This window comes from Nicotiana tomentosiformis, chromosome 2 (assembly GCF_000390325.3).
Source record: "Nicotiana tomentosiformis chromosome 2, ASM39032v3, whole genome shotgun sequence".
Classification (NCBI taxonomy): Eukaryota; Viridiplantae; Streptophyta; class Magnoliopsida; order Solanales; family Solanaceae; genus Nicotiana; species Nicotiana tomentosiformis.
In genome coordinates this window covers 141,354,134-141,367,195 of record NC_090813.1, presented here as the reverse complement: position 1 = coordinate 141,367,195, position 13,062 = coordinate 141,354,134, and the positions used below count along the sequence as shown (strand labels likewise).

Sequence of the window (13,062 nt, the reverse complement as noted above, 5' to 3'; positions counted from 1 at the left end):
AGAATACAAGTTTCACAATTTAAAAGGACTCATATGTAAATATTCTTTGAGTGACTTAATATTTGTATAGGGCAAAATATGCTATGCTACGTGGTCGTCCAAAAAGAGGAACACGTGGAACCTAAGACGGAGGATGGCTAAAACCGAAGGCAATTGTCCCGTCTGTCTCCTGAAAGAATAACGTTCATAAAGATGCAATAGATACTCTCCGTCCAGTAGCATTTAATGGAGAATATTCCACATTATTTAGTGTGTTGTCCGTTACAGAGAATTGATGCTCACCGTTACATCTTTTTCAATGGCCCTCATAATTGACATTAAAGAAGAGCATGATCCTAGGACCTTGTTCTCTAGGTGCAACTATAAATAATGAGTTATGTTATCATTGTAAATCACACGATTTTCCTGCAAACTTACGCTATAATCAATAAAAAACTTTATACAATTTTACTTTCTTGTTCCTTGATTTCATCATTGTTGTGCCCGGAAGTTCTGCTTCCAAATCATTGTTCTTCGTGATTTTTATCATAATTTCAAGGCTAAGTATTGTGTATTTCTTTAATTATTTCATTATTTTAGGATTAAATTAATTCACTTGTCTAGAAATTACGTATAAATTAAATTGTACCGTTTTACGGATAAATAATATTATAAAAGAATATATATATAATTTAAACTCAAATGATTAGTTTTGCGTTACAGTATAAATCTTACTTGAAAAGAAATGTAAAGACGAGCATTTTCTCTTTTTGGTTTTCCTAATTATACAGTCAAGAAATTAAGAGCGCACGTGGTCTTATTTCTGTTCTTTTGGCCCCGAAAGAAACAACGCTGTGTCATTGACAGTGAGCTCTTCAAAATTTGGTAAAATTTTGGTATTTGGTATTCGATATTTTGATATTCGGTATGATATTTGATTTAAATTTTTTTAAAAATGATATTAGGTGTGGTATTTGATACTTTAAAATGAAATATCGAAATATCGATACCGTACCGAAATATATATTATATTACACAATACATATATTATTAATTATAACATAAATCTAAAAAAACTAAAATTTCACTTTCTTTTATTCTTTAAGTTCATCAATTAATAGCATGTTTGACCAAGCTTTTAAAATCAACTTATTTTGAGAATTGTTTTTCTCAAAATTACTTTTAAAAAAAATGCTTTTGGTGAGAAGCAATTTGAGTTTGACTAATTAATTTGAAAAGCACTTTTGAGCAGTAATTAGTGTTTGGCCAAACTTTTGAAAACTACTTCTAAGTGTATTTTTCTCAAAAGTGTTTCTCAGAAAAGTGCTTTTGGAGAGAAGCTATTTTTTTTCTGCTTCTCAAAAACTGTTTCTGCTTCTCCACAAAAATACTTTTTTTCCTTTCAAAAGCTTGGTCAAACACCTCAATTTTTGGCCAAAAGTACTTTTGACAAAAACAAAACAGTTTTGGCCCAAAAATAAGCTTGGCCAAATAGGCTATAATTCTAAGCAAGTAACAAGATATTTTTAATGATCAAATTTATTCTTTTATGTACAGTTTTCTCTCTCTGGGTTGATATTTGATGGTTTGGACAGAACTTTTATCAACAAATATTTTTAGTTTTGTATGAGTACTTTAATTAAAAATATTACAGTCTATGACTCTATGCACTAGTTAGTATTCAAATAGAATAAATCGAAATTTTCGAACCGAATAAATCGAAAGGAGAAAAACTGAACCATACCAAATTAATTAGGTACGGTATTGGTATAACATTTTAAGAAACCAAATAAAAAAAATACCAAATCAAAATATATAAATACCATACCGTACCGATCGACCAACGCACCTAATTGACAAAATAATGGAAGAGTACTGAATTTCATAATAATCATAATAATAATAATAATCACAAGAATATAGAAAGCTGTGTGTAAGAGATAATGATATTTCAATTCAATCCCAACAGAATCAATTTGTCATTCTTTAGGGGGTCCACACACACTAAAAAGAAAATATCAGTACCTAACTCTCCTTATGGAAAACAACATGACCTATATATCTACTCTCTTAAGGGTCCACCCTCAAAAATATCTATAAATTCATCATCATCTATCTACCCTTCACCAAATCGCATTTCTAAATGCTTCCTGTTTTTTTAAGTTTGACCAAATAGTCATGGTTCGAGTTAGAGCAAATGTAAAAACTACAGATCTAATTTGGGAGGGGTAAAAAAAAAAAATTAAATTTAAACATATCTGGACATCAAACATTATTTTCAAAATTTAAATTTTGGTTTGAGAAATATTTTAAGTTAAATCATTTTCACTCACAAGTCTTGAATTTTTTATTTCCAAGTAAACTTTATATTCAAACACAATTTATTTTCGTAATACCTTTTTATAGCTCCAAGTTTCTAACTCAAAAAGATATCTTTTCATTTTTGACCAAATATAATCTAAGCTCCCGTTTCACCATAAAATTTTGGATTTTTTTTTTTCAAATATCTATTTGTTTATAGATTTTAATTATTTTTTGGCAGATTTTGAAAATAAAATCTTCAAATCTCAAAAATAGTTTTTGAAGTTTTTTACTTACAATATTTCAAATTAAGTAAAGTGTATGTCCAAATATAATTTTAATTTTTAAAAAATATTTTTTATATCATCTTCAAAAATTTATTTTTTTAAGTTTCAATCAAATTTATGGCTAAATGACGATAAATATCAAAAGATGATTTAAATTTAAATTAAAGAGAAGGGAGAGAGGGGGAATTTTCCTAAAGAAAATATATACTATGAAGAAAATCCATCTTCTCATACCCTTTCTGTGACTCACGGAGGAGTGATCATTTAAAGCTTCTTAAGGCATGTGACTCCAATTTTGTGGTTCATTTATAACTCTCAAGCAAACATCAAAACTCTTTCTTTTTTCGTTTTTTTTCATTCAGAGACAAGCTCCACTTTCTCTCTTTCCCTTTGAATTTTTGCAAAACAAGCTAAACATATATACAATTCATTCGATAAAAAAAGAAGGCCTTTTCCTTTCCTCTTTCCTAAGCTATAAATACTACGAGTTCTCTCTTTTTTTAGCAAATAAGCTTTTAAACGCCTTAAATAACAAACAATAGGACTTGCACAAATACATGTAATTGAGTTTTACGTTTATAAGCTTAGTAATATTTGTGTCAAAAGACAATCTTTTTGTTGGAAGAGTTGTTGATTGTACAAAAGAATCACTGGAAATGGAGTTTTACGCATACCCATCTCGTGCTTTGCCTGTTTCATCGTCTATTTGTTCGTTTTGCATACGGGATTTGGTAGATAGGGCCAAAGATTTCTTTAGCGCTGCGGTATCTGCAATCATCGGCAGTCTCTTCTCTGCAATCTTCACCTTCTTCTTTGCTTTAGGTGCGTATCGCTTGCTAACCATTCTCTTTTCAATTTGTTTGATTGTGTATATTCCTCCATATGTTTTCTTTTCTTTTTTTTGCCCAGAATTGCATATCATATTACTTTGCTGCTTTGATAGCTTCTAATTCTTGATGTATGCGTGCATTCTAATATTGGGGTGGGTTGTGTTATGGATTTTAGAAAAATATATAAACACCAAGGTGAAAATAAGATTGAAAAAACGGTTTCTAAAATTTTATTAATAATAGGGTTTTAAATAGCCAAATAAATAAAGTAGTAGACTCCTACTACCACTAAATTACTAAACTCTTACTATAATTAAAATTCTGAATCTTCTAGCAGACTTCTCCTAAAACTAAACAACTAATTATTCTAGAAAACAGTAGCAGTAACAGATGCAAAATCCAACACTCCTCCTTGCTTCTGTTGCTGCAGTCTAAAGAAGTTGATCCTCAATTCCTTCTTCTGCTATTAGTGCTTGTGCATGAGCATCTTTGAACTTGCACACTTTTGTAACATGAACTTTTTGTTTGCAATTTCCACATAATGCATCAGGTCTCCACCAACAAAAATTTTCTAAGTATGTTTTCTTTTTGCAGTATTTGCAATAAGGATAATCGACTTTTTTTTTTTTGGTGTTTCGCATAAAAAATACCCTCAGTAACTTTGTCTTGTCTGAAGGCCCTTCTTTGCTCTTGTGCTTGAAGAGCACTTATTAATTCTGCAACAGAGATGGTACAAAGATCTTTAGACTCTTCCAAAGAGGAAGTTTTGGATTCAAATCTCTCGGGAATTGTCATAAGAATTTTTTTAACTATCCTGTCATCTTTGAAATCCTCGCCAAGTAACCTGATTTTATTGACAATTAAAGAAATTCGGTCAGAATACTTAGCGATGGTCTCATCATCTTGCATTCTAAGATATTCAAAATCTCTTTTCAAATTTAAAATCTGATTTTGTGTGCCTCGTTCACTTCCTTGATACTCATGTTTGAGTGTTTCCCAAGCTTCTTTTGCTGTCTCACATGCAATGATTTTAGAGAAGATTGAATCTGCAACTGAATTTTGAATTATAGTTTTGGCTTTGTATTATTTGGTTTTCTCATCTGAATGAACTTTGATTTGGGTAAGGGTACGATTTGCAGGAAGTGGTTGTATAAGTTTGTTTTCCATTACAACTTCCCATAGATCATAAGTTTCAAGATAAGATTTCATCTTCATTGACCAAATCTGATAGTTTTCACCAGTGAAAATTTGTGGGGTATTCAAAGAGAGACCGATGTTTGCCATTGTTAAAAATTTGGTTAAAACTCGGTATGGGTAAAAATGCGTATGGTTTAAAAGTGGTTGAACTTGTTTGTTTTTCAACGAATTCAGAGATCCATCAAGATCAACGGAGGCTCTGATACCACTGTTATGGATTTTAGAAAAATATGCAAGCAGCAAGAAGGTTGAAAATAAGATTGAAAAACTGTCTCTAAAATTTTATTAATCATAGGGCTTTAAATAGCCAAATAAATAAAGTAGTAGACTCCTCCTACAACTAAATTACTAAACTTTTACTAATTAAAATTCTGAATCTTCTAGCAGACTCCTCCTAAAACTAAACAACTAATTATTCTAGAAAACAACAGCAGTAACAGAGGCGTGTGATTTTTCTTTTTTTTTTTTGGCAGTTGTCTTGTTGTTTTTTTCTTAAAACTTTCCTTCTATTACGTCGGGGAAAGGAGATAGTGAGAATTGAACTCACACCGATTGTGTGGGAAACTCCATTGATACCATTAGTAGAAGGGGGTTCAAAATATAAAGAAGTAAGCGATATGAAGAAGTCAAGCGGATTCAACATCTATTATGTATACATAAATTACATTTTTGACCTGGTATATATAGTGTAATTTTCCGGCGATGAACCCTCTCCCCTCCCCTGGCTCGGCCCATGACCGTTAGAAGTAAGCCTTGGTTTCGTAATATCTTGTTGAATTTGTTTTGTGACTTGAATCTTAGGGATTTACATTTTGGGGGAAAGAAAGCCAAAAAGGGAAAAAATTTGGCGCGTCTAAGCATATACTAATAACCACTGCACCTATTGGTATCAAAATATGCAGAGATATTAAGCTCTTTTAATGAATTGGTGGGGACGTACTCCAAGCTATATTGGCACCCCGGTTTAATATTTTATGGGTAAATGGTTCAATACCAGCATAGAGCGGAATGATTATAGAGATTCATATAGCCAACCCAACCCTGTTTACCCTGTTAAGGATTAAGGCGAGTTGATTGAGAGATTGGCTATGCGTGTGTGCGCGTGCAGATTGGTTGGTGATTTTGTTCCAAATGTTTCTAATGTTAAGAGGGTCTGCTTTAAATTCAAAAGTATGGCTTTTATTTTACCTGTTTGTTGGAATGTGGAACTTATCAGAAATATGCTGGCTTCTTGCAGTGGGAACCTTATTAGGAGCACTGACTGGAGCTTTGATAGGCCAAGAGACAGAGAGTGGATTTGTTAGAGGTGCTGCGGTAGGTGCCATATCTGGCGCTGTTTTCTCTCTTGAAGTCTTTGAGTCATCTCTGTTACTATGGCAGTCGGATGAATCTGGAATTAGATGTCTTCTTTACTTGGTAAGCAATATAGACTCTTTTCTCACTGATAATGCTGAGAGTTTGTTTTGTGATTTCGTAACTTCAATGTCTGGGATAATAATAGATGGACAAGTCATGTCCTGATCCAATAAGCTCTGTTCTACGTGCCATTCCCCAAAAACCAACAACAACAACAACAACCTACTATCTATGACTCAGTCCTAAATAAGTTGAGGTCCGCTCTATGAATCATTTATATCCATCCAGCTTCAATTGGAACCCTTTCATTCCAATTCAATAATTTTGTCTTATAAGACAAATTGAGGGTTCACTTGCACTGAAAATTCTCTACATCTCACATCTATTCTTATAATGAATACATATATCTAAACAATCTAAAGGAATTCTTGGCGACCTAATGTAAGTGAACCAAACCCAACTAAAAGTTACATCCCAATGTACGTTTGCTTCCATTCTGTTATGTTATTCACTTAGTATATATGGACTCTGGGAGATTGTCGATCTCTTGAGACAATTCCCCTTTATAAGGTTTTAGGTTCCAAAATATTTCAATCAATTCTCTCATTTTATACTCTAAAGTATGCTACTTATACATTCAGTCAGATGTAATCATTTCTAATCTTGTCTCATCTTGTTCATTGCATGTTCATTTTAGCATCCGCATTTTACGACACTCTTGTGGTATTCCCCCCACACCCAGAGAGAGAGAGAGAGAGTCTCAAGATCTTTTTTGTGGCTCTTAGGTATATCCTTGACTGATGGAATTTTTAATTTGAACAGATTGATGTACTCACGAGCCTGTTAAGTGGTCGATTGGTTCGTGAACGGATAGGTCCAGCTATGCTAAGTGCAGTCCAGAGTCAGGTATATGCTGCATTACTGTTGGCCATTGTAAAATTTTGCCAGCAACTTACTCTCCCTTCATTGTCTGACTCTTTCTTGTTGATCAGATGGGAGCTGTTGAAACTGCATATGACGAGGCCCCTAACATTTTTGATACGGGAGGGGCTAAAGGTTTGCGTGGAGATTCTGTTGAAAAAATCCCCAAGATTGTAATCACAAATGGTAGCAACTTGGATGATTCTGGAGAGAGAGTCTCTTGTTCAGTCTGCCTTCAGGTGATTTACATTTACACCTTTTGTTTGCTATTCCTGCTGATATTGAATTAATTGTCGATCCTGAAACCTTTCTTTTCTAATTCTATGCATACAGGACTTTCAACTAGGGGAAACTATTAGATGTTTGCCACAATGTAATCACATGTTTCACTTGCCGTGTATAGATACATGGCTGTTGAAACATGGCTCGTGCCCAATGTGCAGAAGGGATCTGTAGTTGCTCCGTAAATTATGACAAGGTTATAATGCTTGTAAGGTTTCCTTAGTTCTCTTTCTTCACTTGTACCAATTTTAAATGGAAACCTTTGTATTTATTGGCGAGTATGTGCCGTTTCAAGTTTGGTCGTTGTAGACAATTAATTACCTGTAGATTGAGCTATCATAGTGTTCATTCTCTGACTCACATGCACCAATCATTAGGCTGATGATAATACTATATAAAAGTCGTACCACGCTTAATTTTGGTAATAGTGGTAAAAAGTTTTCTTATTTTTATCTTTGGATTTTTGCCAGTAGCATCAGTTGCAGAAATTGATGCTCTTAGGTCTGATTTTTTAAAATTTCAGTAATGACAGTTAGTTATGTTCCCTTCCCCTGAATTTTGGAACTGGAGATTAGCGGTTGGATATTTGAAGGCTGCAAGCCTGCAATTTTCTGTGTTTATACTGTTTCACGGAGTCCGAAACCAAAATATGGTTCTTTTGGATTCAAAGAACCAAAATGTGTGTAAAACAAACTTGGTGACCATTGTATAAAGCCCTTTTGAAAGGCGCTACATGTATAAAGTCTTTTTGAAAGGCTCTATATATAGGGAACTTTACATAACTGTCACAATTTAAAAGAAATATAACAAATTCGTAGCATGAAATCCAATATTACAGTTGTGGCAGGAAAATATTTATATTTGTAGCACACAGTTTCATTAAAATAGGAATATTAATTATTAATCTCTAAACATAAGCAATTTGAATGGAAAATCAATAATTCTTTGTACAAAAATCATGTCTTTTTTTCTCTTTATCTATTACCTTTCCTTATTTTTCTTCATCTTCTTAATTTTATTTTCTGTCGAAGCCAATATATTTTCTAAATTTGTTCCATTCGTTTTCTTTTTAATTATCTTTCTTAAGTTTTTCTCTTTCTTCTTTCCTCCTTTCTTAACATAAAGATCTTACTTTGATAATAATATACGTATATATATACAAAATATATATAAAAAATATATATTGAATTAACACATATAAAATATACAAAAACTATACATAAAAAGGCATCTTCAATTAAGATAACACTTAGACATATGAAATATACATAAAAAAAATATAGCTTAAATTTAATTAAGATGGCATATAAATATACAAAAAACATATATATAAAAAATACATCCTGAATTAAAATGGCAATTGACATATAAAATATATTTGAAATATATATTAAAAATACATCTTAAAATAAGATGACACTTCACAAATAAATATACAAAAAATATATACATAAAAATACATTTTGAATTAAAGTGATACTTGATATAGAAAGTATAAAAGACGTATAAATCAATACATCTTGAATTTAGGTGGCATTCACATATGCATGATTTTAAAAAATGAAGTGAAGAAGATGAATGTTGGGCTTAGTTTTTGTAATATGCTAATAATGAAAAAGAAAGTGCTCTTTATGGAATAAACAATAAATGATGCTATTTTTTTAAATAATAGTTAAAAAGGGATCAAGTGTGTAAAAAACTCATATATTATATTATATATTATGTGGGCCGACAAATAATTCTTCTGGGCTTAACTGACATAACAATAGTTCAACTGGGTATAACGCCCTTATTTAAGGCTCTATACCTCAAATAATTGTACCCCCAGACTGGTTTTTGCCTTATTTAAAGAGGTTAAGGATTTTGTAAAAATTCATTCATAAATATTCTCAAGTCTTCTGAAATATTTATTCGTTAAGTTGTTTTGCATTTTGTTGTTTCATACATATTTTGTTAACATATGTCGTTGATCATAAAAGATTTTTGCCATATTTAAAGATGAAATGGTGAAAAAAGGTCAATGTTATAAATGATTCAATGATATACTATTGCAAATTTTAACATACTATTACTAATTACCATAGTATTTATTTATATTAAGCAAACATTATTATACAGACATAAGAAATAGTTTGATATTTTTTGAATCGTATTGCATAGCAATTAATGAAAGATTTTAATAAAGTTTCATATTAAATAAAATTTCTGTGAATACCAATAAAGTATTTTATATCTATTAATTAAAATAATATAATTAATAGTATATTAATATATTATATATTTTTTTGATATAATAAATAATAAGAATTAATTTTTACATAAAATACACATACATAACACTAACTATTTGAAATGAAGTGATAATAACTGATATTACTTAAAATCACTGGAGACAATTTTTTCACAATAACATCTGATAAATACAACTTTATAAATATTTAAAACATCATATTATGTTTCTTTTTTTTCGCTATTTATAAATTATTTTACTATTAACATGAAATACCTAATCCACATTCACCGCACCAATAGTTCATAATACTGTGCATAAGTTAATCGCAGGAAAGATGTAGTACGTATAATTATGCATAGATGTAGAGCCTGACAATAAATAAATACTTACAAGGTCAGACAAAGCATGTAGCATAAATTATTTATTGTGAGAATTATATTTTTATGTATTATTATTAATATAAAATAGTGCTGGAGATAAAATTATGAATAATTTAATAATATAAATTTGAAAAGTTATTTGTTTTGATAATACTGTTCAATTAATCATTAATGGTGACACATAAATAATTAAGTATGTAAATACATTTTTAGTATATATTATACATATGAATCATTATTGCAATGTCAATTAGTATATAAAAAATGATTTGAGCTAATGTATTTTTATTATGTTTAATATTATTAGTTCATTTGAAAACATTCCCTTAATAATGAAATATTGTTTAACGTAAGTCATGTATGTATATAACTAATGATACCAAAAATAATAAATGCATGTCATATAGCAAGTACCATGTAAAATGAAAAACATATTTATTTTAAAAATCAAAAAGAAATAAATACTAACATTGATGAAAAAAATAATATTATACATGAAATAAAAACATCATCAAAATGCTAGTAATTAAACTAGTAAGTTAAATCCAGAAGAATTATTGGTGGGCCCACATAATATATATAGAGCCTTTCAAAAAGACTTTATACATATAACGCCTTTTAAAAGGGCGCTATACTTAAGTGAGCAAACAGCCGTTAAGGTATAACACGCTTTAAAAGGGCGTTATATATAAAATGGTCACAAATTTATTTTTCACACATTTTGGTTCTTTTCTTTTTTCCATATGGTGAGAGAATCTTGTCCTTTTACAAAATTGGGAAGATCATTTACCTCAAACAATAAAGAGAACAAAGTGAAATTTAATCAGAAGTTTATGTTATGCATACAAATGCAAAAAGGAAAACTTTTATTTATTTGTAATATAAATACCCCCAAACGATTATTGAGTACACAGACATGATATAGAGTGGAAAGCTAACCAACTCTAGCAAACACTATATATTGTGGATGAATTTTGAAAATTCTCCAATAGAAAAGCAGCAATACTTAATCAAGAATGAGCAGGAGTGGCAATCAAAATAAGATCATCCTTTCTTGTAGCAGAAATTCCAGGTGACTCAGTCATGTCGAAATTTTGGTGAGTTTGTCCATTAGGGAGTTTCCAATCGAAGTGATAAAGTAACTGAGCTAAAGGTTGTCCAACATTAGCTAAACCAAATAGCATTCCAGGACAAATCCTTCTTCCTGCACCAAATGGAATAAATTGATGATGATTTCCAAGAAAATCAATAGAATTATTCTCAAATCTCTCTGGCGTAAAGCTTTCAGGATCATCCCAACTTTGAGGATCTCGTCCAATTGCCCATGCATTAACAATGACTCTTGTTTTGAAAGGTATATTGTAACCATCAATCTTTGTATCTTCCATACATTCTCTAGGGACTAACAGAGGAATTGGAGGGTGCATTCTTAAAGTTTCTTTGATCACTAACTTCAAATACTTTAGCTTATCAATATCAATCTCTTGAAAACTAATTTTCTTCCCCTTCAAAGCTTGCCTCACTTCAGCTTGTGCCTTTGCTAAAACACTTGGTTTCTTCATCATTTCAGCTAATGCCCAAATTATAGTTGTCGATGATGTTTCCGATCCGGCAGAGAACATGTCCTACATGATGAAGAAACGAACATGATATATTGAGTTGGAAGCTAGACTTGAAAAAGGAATTAGCTCTTTTAGTTTTTTTTAAAGCTTGTAGCATTACTCATGTAAGAAAATCTGGGAGTTTATATTTGTCCCTTTCTGTAATCGTGCATAAGAAAATCTAGTAAATGTGGTGCACAAATGTAGTAACATCATTACTCTTTCTTGTACGCAGGGGTGGAGCTATAGCTTTTGTTTAGATACTCTATTTATATTAGAAAATTCATTAAATATGTATAAATATTTAATTGTGAACCCAACAATGAAGACGAGTTATGAATATGATGTCAAGTTCAGAACTCGTAAACTTTAGATCATGCTCCGTCTCTGCTTTGTCACACCTTCGCTGATATTACATTAGGAAAAAAAAAGCAAGGAACTAAATAGATATAGAGAACTTACGATTAATATTGATTTGATATTGTCATCTGTGATTGGAATTTGAATTTCTCCACTTTCTCTAACTCTTAACAAAACATCAATCAGATCTTCTCCACCAAATTCACCATTACCCTTTTTACCATCTGCTCGATTCTGTTTGTGCTCATTTACCACATTTTCCAAAATTTCATCAATCTTACGATGTGCCTTCACCAGTTTAGATTTTGAACCATCAATATCATGAATCATTTTCCATGTAGGGAAAAAATCAGCAATACTAAATCCACCTGCCAATGATATTATTTCCCTCATAAAAATGATCAATTTGTCTTGGTCACCACATATCTTCCCTAAAGCTGATCTACAAATTACCGAACTCGTAAACCAAAAAATCTTGTCGGTAAGATTGACTGGAAGATTGGGCGTCGTTCGTATATATGAAACCATCTTCGAGAGCTCATCTTGGCGAATCGAGCTAAAAAACTTGACCATCTTGGCACTCAAGAGTTCCAATATGCAAATTTTACGAATTTGTCTCCAGTATTCACCGTATGGCGAAAATGCTATGTCCGTGCTGTCGTAGTGAATGATGTCGGCCACGACAAGCTTTGGTCTAGTGGCAAAAGCGAGGTCGTGAGTTTTTAGTACTTCTTTTGCCATTTGAGGTGATGATATGACGAGTGTAGGAATTTGTCCAAGTTGTAAATGCATAAGAGGACCATAGCGTTTGGCTAAATTTTTTAGGCCATGGTGAGGAAGTGGACCTGCCACAGCCAAATGGTGTAAACTTCCAATAAAAGGTAATTTCCATGGACCAGGAGGCAAATTTAGTTTTCTGGTTTTCCATTTTTTGAATACAAGAAAGATGCTGGAGAGAAAGAGCAAGAATGCAACTAAGTTAGAAAACTGAATCTCCATTTTTAGTTAGGAAGGAAGAAGAATTATTGATGGGTGCCCAATTAATTAATTCACTTAAAACTGAAGTATATATAGAGTCTTTCTCTCACTAAATTCTAAACTGAAGACCTGTACGTAATATTTGTATAATTAAAGTCTAACTTGTCAGTCTAACTGATCAGACTGCTTCTCTTTCGAAATTTCCAACTTTGACTTCTCCGGAACCACTTAAAAATTAAAATTAAGCATTAATAATTGAAAGGTGGATATAACTTTATTCTCTACTAATACTCCCTGCGTCCCATTTTATGTCAGACGATTCGTTAAACTATCTAAAGTTTTGATATAAATTTAGAC

At 31.4% G+C, this 13,062-nt stretch overlaps 2 protein-coding genes across 2 annotated transcripts; one reads left to right on the top strand and one right to left on the bottom strand.

The window, feature by feature from the left end:
* Positions 1-2,900: 2,900 nt before the first annotated feature.
* Positions 2,901-7,509, top strand: LOC104105984 (NEP1-interacting protein-like 1). Its single transcript, XM_009614429.4, has 5 exons — positions 2,901-3,389; positions 5,832-6,010; positions 6,773-6,856; positions 6,943-7,110; positions 7,205-7,509. The coding sequence occupies exons 1-5, from the start codon at positions 3,224-3,226 to the stop codon at positions 7,325-7,327; spliced, it is 720 nt and encodes a 239-aa protein (XP_009612724.1). The 5' UTR covers positions 2,901-3,223; the 3' UTR covers positions 7,328-7,509.
* Positions 7,510-10,615: 3,106 nt separating this feature from the next.
* On the bottom strand, positions 10,616-12,783 carry LOC104105986 (premnaspirodiene oxygenase-like). The gene is made up of 2 exons (XM_009614430.4): positions 11,830-12,783; positions 10,616-11,391 (listed from the first exon to the last, which is right to left on the bottom strand). The coding sequence occupies exons 1-2, from the start codon at positions 12,724-12,726 to the stop codon at positions 10,777-10,779; spliced, it is 1,512 nt and encodes a 503-aa protein (XP_009612725.1). The 5' UTR covers positions 12,727-12,783; the 3' UTR covers positions 10,616-10,776.
* Positions 12,784-13,062: the final 279 nt, after the last annotated feature.